We start from the raw sequence: 12,920 nt of genomic DNA, 5'->3' as shown, positions 1-12,920 counted from the left end.
CCCTATGCTTATTGCCCACCTTCTTCCAAAGAGCATCCATTGCTCTCTGATCCTTCCCTGGGGGCACTGAAGAATGGGTCCGAGAGTGCTTGGCCTTCATGAGAGTGGATTTGATGACCACTGATTAGTGGGGTAGTTGACACTTGTCAAATCAGAGAGCTTTTTGGATGAGATAAATCGTGTCCACCTTCCTGTGAGGGGGTGTTCCCACATTCTCATCAGTAACGCCACAAGGATCTCGTGCACTGGGACTGCCACACTCTCCTTGGGAGGCTCCACATACTGAAGGATATCTAGTATTTTGTGCCAGGTATCCTCTTCAGTCATCAATTAAAATGGAATGGCTTCTGCCATCACACGAACAAAACCTGTGAAGGAGAGATCCTCCAGCAGGGACTTCCTTCAGTCATCTGGAGGAGATGGTTCTGAGGAGACACCATCTGAAGTGTCATCAGAAGCCACAGAGGAGTCATCCCCCTAGGGGTCATAGGTGTCCTTATCTCTACTGGCATCGATTGTTGAAGGGGTCCTATGCACTCAGTCCCTGTCCAGCAGGGTATGCACCAGTTCAACTGACTGTTTTGGCCCAGGCCCCGGTGTTGTCCCTGGTATTCTCTGAGGAACCAAGGATGACAACCAGATCGGCTGGTAGGGCTGATGCCCTTCAGGGATTCAAGCAGCAGCTTGAAGAGCAACAGTGCCAGTGTTGGTGCTGTCAGTGCTCTGATGCCAAGGCCTCACATCACCCTCTCCATAGGCAGCTGCACATGCTTCTCCAGTTCTTCCTCGAAAATCGTCAATCCCAGGACAGGCGGTGACCCAGAAGGTGTAACCAAATCCTCTTTGGAACCAAGAGGAAGATTGGTGATGGGCATCAGGAATGATGGAGACAGTGGCATCAATGAAAAACTGGCTTTTCTCACCCCAGGGTTGCTTTGGGGCATCACAGCAGAAGTTGCGGCATCTCTGTGCCTGGCACTGTGCATTGATGGTGACTGATGCTTCTTCAGCTTCCCTTGATACTCAGATCGGTCCTTCCCCGGGTGCCAAGGTCAAGGATGATGAGCAGACATCCTCAACTTGGAGGAGCCTGAGGATGGCCGGTCTCCGGTGTCCCTCTTATTGGCCCTGCCAATGTCGATGGGTCAGTGTCCATCAGTGTGACTCAAAGATCCCTTAATCCCAATGTCTCCAATGCTGATGTTGATGGATCAGTCTTCTCCAGCCTGAGGCGGCAATCCATTTTATTGAGCAAGATCTTATGTCCCTTTGAGGTCATCTTGGCACACTGCAACCACAGATGTTGTGCAATGCCCCAAGACAGAGAACACATCTATCATGGGGATCTGTGATAGACATAGTCCTCATACAACTGGAGCATCGCTTAAAACCAAAAGTGGACACGTCATGAATCAAAGAGGAAAATGAGATCAAAATCGATGGTGGCAGTTGTCGATGGCCAATGGGCACTGAGCACACTGCCGCCACGGGTATCAACAACGAAAATAAACTTACGCAAAAACATCAAGAAACCTATCTAGGATGCTAACAGGAGAACTGGGGTCCCTGTGTCAACTGCCCGAGGAAAGTAAAAAGGAATCAGAGAAAAGCACTTGAAAACTGTGCAAACTTTGAAAAAATTAAGAGGCTCACCCGACCACAATATGTGAGGCTGCACGGAAAAGAAGAGACTGAGGGGACCCCGTGCAGATGCATGGTCTAGTGCATGCATCAGCATGCTCAATGATGGTCAGTCAAAGTTCTAGAAACTTTGACATAAATTTTCCATGCCAGGCTCCATCCGATGATGTCACCCATGTATGAGGACTAACATCCTACTGTCCTTGGAGAAAATCAGTATTTACGCAGCCTGCTAAGTGTCATAATAACCAGACTTTACCATATATAGTATAGGAAAGAGCTCACTTTGTGTGTTTTTCTTCATTTAGTCATTGTCATCACCAGCCATTTAGTTTTGTTGAATGCACAGTTATGTGATTTCTGTGTTCATGTGCTCTATTCCTTCACAGCATGGAAGAATGTGAAGCTCTCTGCACTAGAATGGCAATCATGGTCAATGGAAGGTTCCGATGTCTGGGAAGTGTTCAACACCTAAAGAACAAGTAATTGTCCTTTTTTTTCACTCTTTTTAAATTTTTACCAATTTCAATCTGTCCATCTTGAGATACAACATTCCTCCAAGTGTGTCAAATTTGGGATGAAGCCAAACCATGGGCCTGCAGTTTACCCTACTGACCATGACTTAACCAAAACCAGGTAGAGAAAATTTTCTGATCAGGTTAAGTATGCCTGCATAGTAACAATTACAAAAACAAGTTGATCATCTGTGTTTGAGCTGTTTTGATATTATATTGGGCTTAATGGCCATCCTTTCAGATCCTAGAGATATAGGATGTGTAATTTGAATAGTTAACATAATTTTTCCTTGGTGAACTGCCTTTGGATTTCTACTTTCCTTCTGCTCTGCACTTGAATTCCACTGGAACACTGATACTCTGTTTTGTCATCCGATAACACCATTTTTACACAATACACAGAACACTGGTGACTTTTGCTGTTCTTTTCGCATGTCTTGCCATCAGTGAATTTCACTTCAGAGGAATATAAGTTGCAGTTCTAGCTGAATCTACTTTGAATAAAAGTAACTGCTCCCTCCCATCTAGCTTTAGTTGAGGAAATGTCATGGAACAGCCTTCAATGGTTTCTGTGTTCAGCCCTTTCGTTTATGGATCAATGGTTTCTGTGTTCAGCCCTTTCGTTTATGGATCAGGTAGTGCAGCAAGATCTGGAGAAGGAAACAGCAGCCTCTGCAGCTTTTACAGTGCTGCTTTGATTAGGCACTGGTTATTGCCATAAGACTAGCAATGGGCTCTCCCTTCCCCAGACCTTGTGTTATGACAGCAGCACTACAAGTCCCAGTCAGTCAGAAATGCAGTAACAAGAAGCAAACTTGCAGTTCCTTTTTACACATGGCAGCAGAGTGCCAGTCGCTAGAATAATGGGCCAGTCTCTGCTTCCAAATGATTTCAAATCTTCTTGGTTTTCAAGAAAAAACCATGAGGCTTCAAATTAGATACATATTGATCTCCATGGATTTTCCTCTCTCTCCTTCTGGCTCTGGAGAAGGAACAGTGGTGCTTTTATTTATTAAAAATCATTTATATGCCACTTAGGTGGTAATAACTGTTCAAAGTGGTGAACAAAAATGCATCCTAAGCTGTACCACAATATTATTTAATAAAAACAGACACAAGTTTATTTAATAACCACAATATTATTTAATAAAAACAGACACAAGTTAATGCCCTTGCCTGGCAAGGGCATTAACACCAAAGCCTTAAATGAGAGAGGCTTTGGTGTTAATGCCCTTGCCATCAGAGATCATGTGCTGTCATGTGTTGCATATTTTACCCTTTTTGTTTACTGTACTGTTCTCAGATTTGGAGATGGCTATACAATAGTTGTACGAATAGCAGGGTCGAATCCTGACTTGAAGCCTGTGGAGGAATTCTTCGGGCATGCCTTTCCTGGCAGTGTACTGAAGGAGAAGCATCGAAGCATGCTACAATACCAGCTCCGCTCTGCACAGTCTTCTCTGGCCAGAATATTTAGCATCCTCTCCAAGAACAAAAAGAGACTCAAAATAGAAGACTATTCTGTTTCTCAGACAACACTTGACCAAGTAAGTTCTTCTTGGATAGCAGTGTGTCCTAACCTTTTCAGAAAAAAACATGGAAAGTGTATTTCCATTTCCACTGAAGCATTTGGAGGGCAACTTTCAAAAGTCATTTTCCTGGTGTAAATGGCTATTTACCCAGATAAGAAGGCAATTTGAAAATTGCCCATCCTGTATACTGGTAAAAGTATGTGCGGCATTCTACAAAATTCTTACTTATACTGGCTTTCTCATGGAAGTGTTCCCAGGGCAAGGTTAGGCCAAAGGAGGTAACACATGTCGTTTTGCATTATGTATTATGTTTTTGCTGGAAATATTATCTACAGAAAAAGCAGGTGCACATTTTGCTGGTTCTTTTTCCTTGGGCATTTTTCAAGTATGTAATTTTCCTTCTGAGTATGGGTGCAAAATATTTATAGCACTTGCAGACTTTGCACTTGCATGCGGTTTTAAAAATTGTGCCCCTGAATGTGAAATCTCTCATTGCCAGCTGTTCTGGGCTTCATTTCATTTTCTTTTCACCTATAAAGGACCAAATTTCCTATAATAAAACTTCTGGGGAGTCCCATCTCTGCTTCCTTCATTGTGTATTCCTTCCTACTTTACTCAAAGCATCTATTTGAGATCCTGATAGACAAGTATTCAATAAATCAGCTCTCCATTAATATAGTGGGCTTGAGACTGCCATGACATTTTGGGGATAGGGTGAATTAACACAAATAGGAAATTGAAAGTTCAAATCCTGAAAAAAAAAGTGCTACAGTCCTGGGGAGTGTTGTAGCAAGTGTTAAATTCTCTAGGAAGATATCCCATGTTTAACCATTTGAAAGCACCTAATATGAATCATAATAGCCAAAGAGGCATGCAGACAAATATACTGACAGGCCAAAATACTGTCACAGCTAAAGAAAAGAAACATTGACCAGATGAGATCTTTAAACCAGAACTGAAGGATATTTATCAAGATCTGCCTGTTTGTAAGCTCCTGTGTAAATAAAACCAAGGCAGAGGGACAATGCAGCAACTTAAGCTCATAAGCTGAAGTCACGGACCGGCCAAGGGAAGTTCAGAGGTCAGAAGTACCCCCACCCTTGCATGAAGAGGGAGCATTCTGAAGCAGAGAAAACACTGATGCTGGCATACAGCCTTGGTCCAAGATGTGGCAGGACCCTCCCCCCCCCTGAAGGAAAGGGGAGGGGGGAAAAGACCTGCAATGTGGCAAAGACCCTCCACCCACTACATGATTATGCACAAGCTTATGCATATTTATCAGCAGCAAAGTATAAGATGGGGGGGGAAATAAAGAGAAAAAGGAAGCGGACCCGCAGCAGCCCAGCACCCCCTGTTATCAAGGAGGGAGAAGACTAAGTATGGCCAGGAGACCGGAAAGAGGAGTCGCCATGCCTGGGATTGGATGGATAAGGAGTCTGAGGCAGTGAAGAGCCAAGAGCAGTCTGGCAGCTCTGCCAGTGCCAGACCCGGAAGTAAGCCTGCCCACATTCTCCAGACCTCCAACCAGAGCATGCTTCAAAGTTAAACAGGAAAATCGCCTGAAGTTGGGACCAGGGTTAAGTAAGTTAGCCATAAGTATTAATATATTAGGCAGGCTAAGGTTTATGGCATGTTTGAAACCACCCATGGTACAGAAGTTTCTTTAGTGTAAACTGGTGCTTAGTTGCCAGGATGTCAGAGACAGGAATTGCTGTTATCTTCTAAATGCTATTTCAACCCGGGGGTTTACGCATGCCGGGCCAATTTTCAAAGGCCTGGCCACGCGCGTAAACCGCCGGGATGCGTGTAAGTCCCGGGGTTGGTGAAAGAGGTGGTCCGGGAGCAGGGCGAGGCTAGAGGTGCCCGGCACAGCGGCCATTTGCCGCTGTGCCGGGGGATCGCATGCCGGCAGGGTGCCGGTGCGTGCAACTTGCACCTGCTCAAAGCAGGCACAAAAGGTAAAGACAGCGCATTTGGGGGGTTTAGGATAGGGATAGGGGGAAGGCAGGATAGGGGAAGGGAGGTCAGACTAGGGGTTAGGAAGTTCCCTCCCAGTCCGCTCCTTAATTGAAGCGGACTGGGAGGGAAGTGGGGAAGGCCCCAATGCGTCGCCGTGCGTAACAACGAAATTCCTCCCCCCCCCCTTGCGTGTGCTGAACTGGCATTTTATAACATGCGTGTACCGGCGCGCACATGTTATAAAATCGCGTGTCCATGTGTGTGTGACAGGTAGCATGCGCACATGGATGCGCGCGCACTCTCTTAAAATCTACCCCATAGTCTTTTTCCTGAACTGAAGTGGGATGGGAACTGGAAGTGTCCTAGAGCAGACAGGTCCCTGTACCCCTAAACTTACTTACACTGTGTAGACCCTCTCTGCTGAATCAACCCTCTTGTACTAGAGAGGACGCTGGCCCTGTTTGGCTGCCTGATTAAAATAACAACATTTTTGAACAATTTATATGCTGCCTGACTTTTTTGACATTACTGTTTTTCTTGAACATGAATCTAACACATTTCTATAATTTGTATGGTTTGCATTATAAATTCTTTCAACTACACTTTGTATAGGGGATTCACTCTCTTTTGTCCTCACATCGCAGATTGTTTGTGTGATTGTAGATCCCCCCACTTTATTGTCACCCCCTGTGGCGTATCCCAACCTTATCAGCTCCAACCCATAGCACTGCTGCCAAGACAGCTTACTTCCATTTTAGATATACATCTCTGGTTAAGGTGGCGATACAGATGGAGATGAGAAAATAAGAAAGGAGAGGAACACAGTCCTATGTGTAGAATTTCATTATTAAGTGCATATGCCACATTGGTTTGCAGAGGTTATCACTGTGTAATCATCTGTAGGTCCTGCTTACACTGATGACACTGGGCAACAAATTTTCACAAAAGTCATGTTACGGAAATGAAATTAGTCAATTCTTATAAATTTCCATGTGCTAAACACGAATGTGACTGTGAAAATGCAAAATTGGCTCTAGTTTTTTTGTAATATACAATAATATAATTACATCTTGAACTGTATGCCAATAGTAGGAGACCTACGGTTAATACCGTTTGAAAAATGAAGTCATAGACTACGTCTTAGATTTCTTTGCTTGTCTCTTGTACACCTGTTCGGGAGCATCTCTGCGGAGTGTCCAGCAGTGGTCAGCCAGCATGAATATTTCAAATGCTCACCCTTTCTGACTGGGCTTCATATAGTACACTGCTGACGTCAGCTTACTCAGCAGCAGCATGGCAGTAGAACTGCATTGCATCAGAAAATGATGTAATAAACTCTGGATGATGTGTGCATGATGGTATTATGCAATATGATGCAATATTACATCATTCTAGGCTTATTTACAGTCCTGGATAAATTTACACGACTAAACATAGAAAGTGAACTAGATTAAATATCTTCAAAACGAGAGCCAATAAAAACTTTTCATGGTCATATTCGTGTTCAGCACATCAAGATACTACAGAGTAGGACCTCTTTAGGTCAGTAACATTTTCATTGTTGCCCAGTGTGATTGCTCCAGGATCCCCCTCCACACACTTCACAAATGTGCAACAGAAGGGCTTTTATTTTCTTTTAAGCTGATGCAAAACTGTGATTTGTCACTGGCTGAATAGTTAAAACCATTTTAGTGCATATTAAATCATTTTTTCTGCCTTCTTTTAGGTATTCGTTAATTTTGCCAAGGACCAAAGCGATGATGACCACTTAAAAGACATGTCATTGCATAAAAATCAGACAGTTGTCGATGTTGCACTCCTGACATCATTTTTACAAAATGAGCAGGTGAAAGAAAGCTACGTGTGAAAAACCATTGGTTATATGGAGCTAGACAATGAAAAGCAGAAGCAGGAGAATAATTCCCTGTGCAAGGAATGGGATATTCCAGAGAGCACCTGCCAGAAGGATTTGGAGGGGGAAAACACCAACAACTACCCCCACACCACTTTAAAAAAAAACAAAACTGGATACTCTCTATTGATAACCATTCAATGCAATGCAATTCAATGCAATTAAATAGAATTCCATGACAGAGGCAGTGCCTCTGATGCTCTTTGCCTCGCTGTACTGTGCTCAAGTGAAAAGACTTGAATATGGATTAATACAGTATGACTGTGTAAAGCCTTAGTATTGGGCCCACTGGATGCTGTGGGCTTTAAAATGTAGTTGGAAATTTTTTTTTTTTTTGTTATGTTCCTTTACATTTTTTAGTACCAGGGTTGCACAATATTTCACTGAAGAATCATGGCCAGTGATTATTTATTGACATTTTAGGGCCAGCACATTCATACTCTTGATTAAAAGAGAAGCGGGTGTGCTCTATACACTTGTGCCCATGATAGAAATGCCAAACTGACTGTTCAGCTTGAATCTGGCATAGGTCAATCAATGGGTTTTAAGGCCATTAATATATCCAGCATTTCTTAATTGTCTTTAACATACACAAATATAGTGTGTGAATATCTATTAAAATGTTTTTAAAGATTATTCTGGCATTGCAGATTAAATCATACTTCTCAAAAAAAAAATCAGTAGGGAAAAAGATGCAATGCTGTTTATAAATGTGAGCTTATTCTTCTGCAAGTCCAGCTTGTTTTCATGTTTAACTAAAATGCAGCATAAAATTCTTGCTATAATTGTGGTAGGAATACTGTACCCCTTATTTGAACATCCCTGCATTTATTTTTTGTGGTTAGTGAATTTTAGGTTTGGTATAACATGATCTGTGGAAGCAAATATTTGTTTTAACTTGCTGGCTCCAGCTGGCCCTGATTGAATTTAAAATCACACTTTGAATAATAAACCAGTACAAACATGAGCTGATGCCTCTTTAGGCCAGAGCTCTCACGCAAGCAAACTTGTTAAGAAATATGCTGTGGAGAGTTTTGAAAAGTATCCTAGCAAAAAAGGGCTCTCTTGAGGCGGATAAATATCAGAGAGAGAAAATACACCCATTAATTTGATTTTCAAATAGTGTATAAATGTGTATTTTCGGAAGCATAGCCGATTCACAGGTGTATGGTCCATGGGTAGTTTTGCACCCGTGAACCATTTAGACAATTTTCAAAGGGAACCTACCTAGGTAGTTTCAAAATTAACTAAAAGCCACATGGGTACAAAACTTCCCACAGACCTTGCACCTATGCAGATTGCTCCAAATTGTTCCCAAGGTTACTAAAAATGATAGCTCTATCCATATCTAGTCCACTTAGTTGTCGTGACTGTGATTGCAAATCAGAATGTGGCAGGGTTCTTGGCCATGATTATTCCCATTGCTGGCCAAGGGGCATGCTGTGACCATTGACACTAAAGGATTAACCACTTTCATCCAGACCTCTTAAAGCACTTATCACAGCAATTGGGCATATATTAAAAAAACAAACAAACAAAAACATATTTTATATATATATATATATAAATATATTATTGCCATGACTTTTTCCTGCCTCCATCCTTTCTGAGATGGAGAACAGTACTTGAAAGTCCTATATATTTCTTTATCAGTGTTTTGTTTTGTTTGTTTTTTCCTCTTTGCGCTTCTGTAAAGGTCAAGTGTATCCTGTGGGTTAGTAAATCATGAGAAAAGTACTTGATTTGCTTTTGATCATTACCTGCTTTATGATTTGTCACCTGAAATGCCTCCAGCTCTCTTAATCACAGATTGGTGGTATCTGCAAATTCAGTTTTCAAATAGAGGAAATTAAACCTTATCACACATCCCACCAGCAATCAATGTATCTATCTACTGTTTGCCAACAAGAGTGCCTTTTCACATTTCTATTAATGTAGTCATGACAATTTTGTAGCTGCCTTTCCTTATCCCTCCAATCCTCTCTAAGATAATATAGCAGAGTTCTAAAGTTACTGTGTAAGCAAGGACATGTAGGCAACTTGCAAAAGAGATCTGACCTGGATCACACAAGATGAGAATGCTTCTTAAAGTGAGAATCAGTGGGAAATTTTTTAGGAGGCAGAACTCTTGTTCTGTTTATGTAAGGCAAAGTAGGTTTATCAATCACTACACAAAACCCAACTCCTCTCCTAATATATACCAGAAAATCAAGGAGAGGGAAACACTATTCCCATCAAAGTCATGTATTTTTAATATTTTTCAACTATTTATACATAAGGAGACTGGTATCATAAAAACAGGCGCCTACTGTTGTCTATCCACCGTCTCCCGCCCACATAGGGCCTCAGACAGTATCAGCTCTTATGGCATCATAATCATGTACCATCTCTCCTATGTCATTTTTTTATATTTTTATTTACTATCTTTTATTGCAAACTTTATTACTGAAGAATAATTATAAATGTTATAAAAGCTTTAACTTAGTTGTAACCTTGGTTGTAACCACTAGTTAATTTTCAAACGAGATACTTAGCTCAGGTAGCTGGCGAATAAGCGAACTATTTCACAACGCTGTATTATTTCATAACTATTCCCAACACGGACCATGTTTCGGCTAAAATAGCCTTCATCAGGGGATATATTTATCAGATATTCTTATTACGCCGCAAGTTCTTCATATCTCCAATCCTTACACAGGAACTAATAGTTCTCAAAATTGGGTAGTCAAAACTTCTACAAGTTTAACAATGGCCATGAAATAATACAGCATTGTGAAATAGTTCGCTTATTCGACAGCTACCTGAGCTAAGTATCTCATTTGAAAATTAAGTAACTAGTGGTTACAATCAAGGTTACAACTAAGTTAAAGCGGGAGACGGTGGATAGACAACAGTAGGTGCCTGTTTTTATGATACCAGTCTCCTTATGTATAAATATTTGAAAAATATTATAAATACATGACTTGATGGGAATAGTGTTTCCCTCTCCTTGATTTTCAGGCAAAGTATGTTTTACATATTTTCTAAAGATTAAAAAATGAAGGCAGCATTGTAATATTGGAAACCAAAGTGTAACAATCTGAACTTCGTGCAAACTTATTTTGTAATACTAATTCTAGTGACCAGTGTATTTCTGTATTCTTTCCTGGTTTCCAGTGACAAAGAATATTAGTTGGACTAGAGCCTAAACTAGAGTGTAGCTGCCAAGAATGATATCCCAACACTGTTGCCAATGCAGTTTAGAAAATTAGTGGGACCTAAAACGAGCTGAGTTTTATGCTCACTCTCTTCCCACAACACTTGATCTTAGCCAAAAGGCCGAGAAGCGATATTCTCACTCTCTTCCCAATAAAAGAAATTCATATATGCCCTGAAAAGTTGAGCCGAGCAATATTTGAAGTCCTTATCAAAGTGCTTAGGGAGCTTAATTTGTTGGGAGCACTTGAGTTACATACCAGGGCAGCACTACAGTGTATATTTGTTTCACTCCATTCAGCTGTTACTGGTCTCCTCATTCTGTCCATGATAGGGCAATAATTAAAGATTATCTCATTATATAGTGTGCACATTTTCATGTCCCTTCTTCCCTTGCTGCAGACATGCACGCACACACATCTTGAAAGGGCCTATTTCTTGCCAAAGGATCCCTATGTTTGTTTACAAAATCCTTTTATCTTCTATCTTAGTTTCCAGTCACCAAACCAACAGAAAAAAAAGCTTTGAAAGACTTCCCTGTGGTCTCTTTCTATTGTTGGCAAGGAAAGAGAGTGAAATTAACCTGAAAGCTGCTGAATACACCTCTGGACAAGCCCCAAAACCATATAGCACCTCATATTCCTTAACTGGACCTGAAAGTACATAGTTTAGGATTGACAGAAATTATACCTTGACATAAATTAATGCAAAGCCTCATCCGTGACTGTACATAGCACCTTGGTCTAATGAAGCAAACTTCAGTGCCACATGCAGTCACTGTTGTAATTTCAAAATACTGTATGTCAACAATTGACTGGACAGAGTGTTATCTGCTTGTGGTTTACCTGTTTTAAACAATATTACCACTTACTGTGTTTAAAATTGTTGCATCCCTTTTGTAGTATTTTTCTATTTCAATAATGACTAGGCATATGACATATTGTTCCATAATTGAAGTATGTTAGTGTGCTTTTTTTTTTTTTCTGTCATTGTTGGTTTTTCATTCCAAGCACTTTATGCTACCTGTAATGAGATCTATTTTTGCACTGGAATACTTGTTAACTTTGCAAAAACTAGACAAAAGATTTACAATTATAGATTTCTAAGTTAAATCCCATTGTTATCATTTTCATTAAAAACAATAAAAAAGATATGTCAATTTTTTGAGAAGTATTAAAAAGTAGGCATATTTCTATGTGTACTAAGTCACACAAATAAAAGATGTGACAGCATCTATGATCTGCAGTAGTTATTCTTATTTAGCTGATTTTGCACTTACTATTTTAATTGTCTTGTGAATAATGTTGCAGGGTACCTACTTTCTCTTTCGGTGGTAAAGGAGAAATTAATACTTACCTGATAATTTCCTTTTCCTTAGTACAGACAGGTGAATCCAAAACCAGTGGGTTATGCACCTCTACCAGCATATGGAACAGAGCAAAGCTGACATCACAGTATAAAATGTCTAAATATTAGACTTTAATAAGACACTTGTCAGCACTTTTTCTAACAAAGATATGACTCAGAATTTAGTTAGAACAAGTATAAATTTAATATTTCATATATTTGGAAGCACAGGAGCCATCCTTCAAGATGGGCATAGCAGTGACATCAGCCCACCAGTTTTCTCGGCAAAAGCCAACTGTGGACAAACCAGTAAAAACTTGATTATTAAAAGATTACTATTCCAGCACTCAGCAAACAGGAAAAACACTGAGCTCAGACAAAGGGTGTAAGAACAATAATCTAGAGACTGGATTGACACTTACCAGTACTCCTTGGAACACACGGCCATGCAGGAGGAACATAGCGCACTATTTGGCGGTCAAGGGTGGGAAGTTGGATTCACCTGTCCATACTAAGGAAAAATAAATTATCAGGTAAGTAGTAATTTCTCCTTTCTTAGCGTACAGGTAGATGAATTCAAAACCAGTGGGATGTACCAAAGCTACTTCCGAAAAGGGTGGGAGGCTGCCCATGGTCCAGTCAAAACCGCACATGCAAAAGACTGCCCTCCTGGGCCTGTACATGCAGGCAATAATGCTGAAAAAGGTGTGTAAGGAGGGACCACATGGCAGTTCAGCAAATGTTGAAGGGAGACAACAATCTAACTTCCACCCATGACACTGCCTGAGCCCTAGTGGAATGAGCCCTAATCTGACTAAG

General features: G+C 40.9%; 1 protein-coding gene across 2 annotated transcripts in view; it reads left to right on the top strand.

Moving 5' to 3' along the window:
- ABCA1 (ATP binding cassette subfamily A member 1) overlaps positions 1-11,986 on the top strand; it is a 212,039-nt gene extending 200,053 nt beyond the window's left edge. For both annotated transcript variants that reach the window (XM_029604407.1, XM_029604396.1), the window contains exons 48-50: positions 2,031-2,123; positions 3,460-3,703; positions 7,374-11,986. In XM_029604407.1, the coding sequence (XP_029460267.1) occupies positions 2,031-2,123; positions 3,460-3,703; positions 7,374-7,514 (478 nt within the window). In that variant the 3' untranslated portion in view covers positions 7,515-11,986. The remainder of the gene's footprint in view (positions 1-2,030; positions 2,124-3,459; positions 3,704-7,373) is intronic.
- Positions 11,987-12,920: the final 934 nt, after the last annotated feature.

This window comes from Rhinatrema bivittatum, chromosome 1, assembly GCF_901001135.1.
Source record: "Rhinatrema bivittatum chromosome 1, aRhiBiv1.1, whole genome shotgun sequence".
Taxonomy (NCBI): domain Eukaryota; kingdom Metazoa; phylum Chordata; class Amphibia; order Gymnophiona; family Rhinatrematidae; genus Rhinatrema; species Rhinatrema bivittatum.
This window is presented reverse-complemented; position numbering and strand designations above follow the sequence as displayed.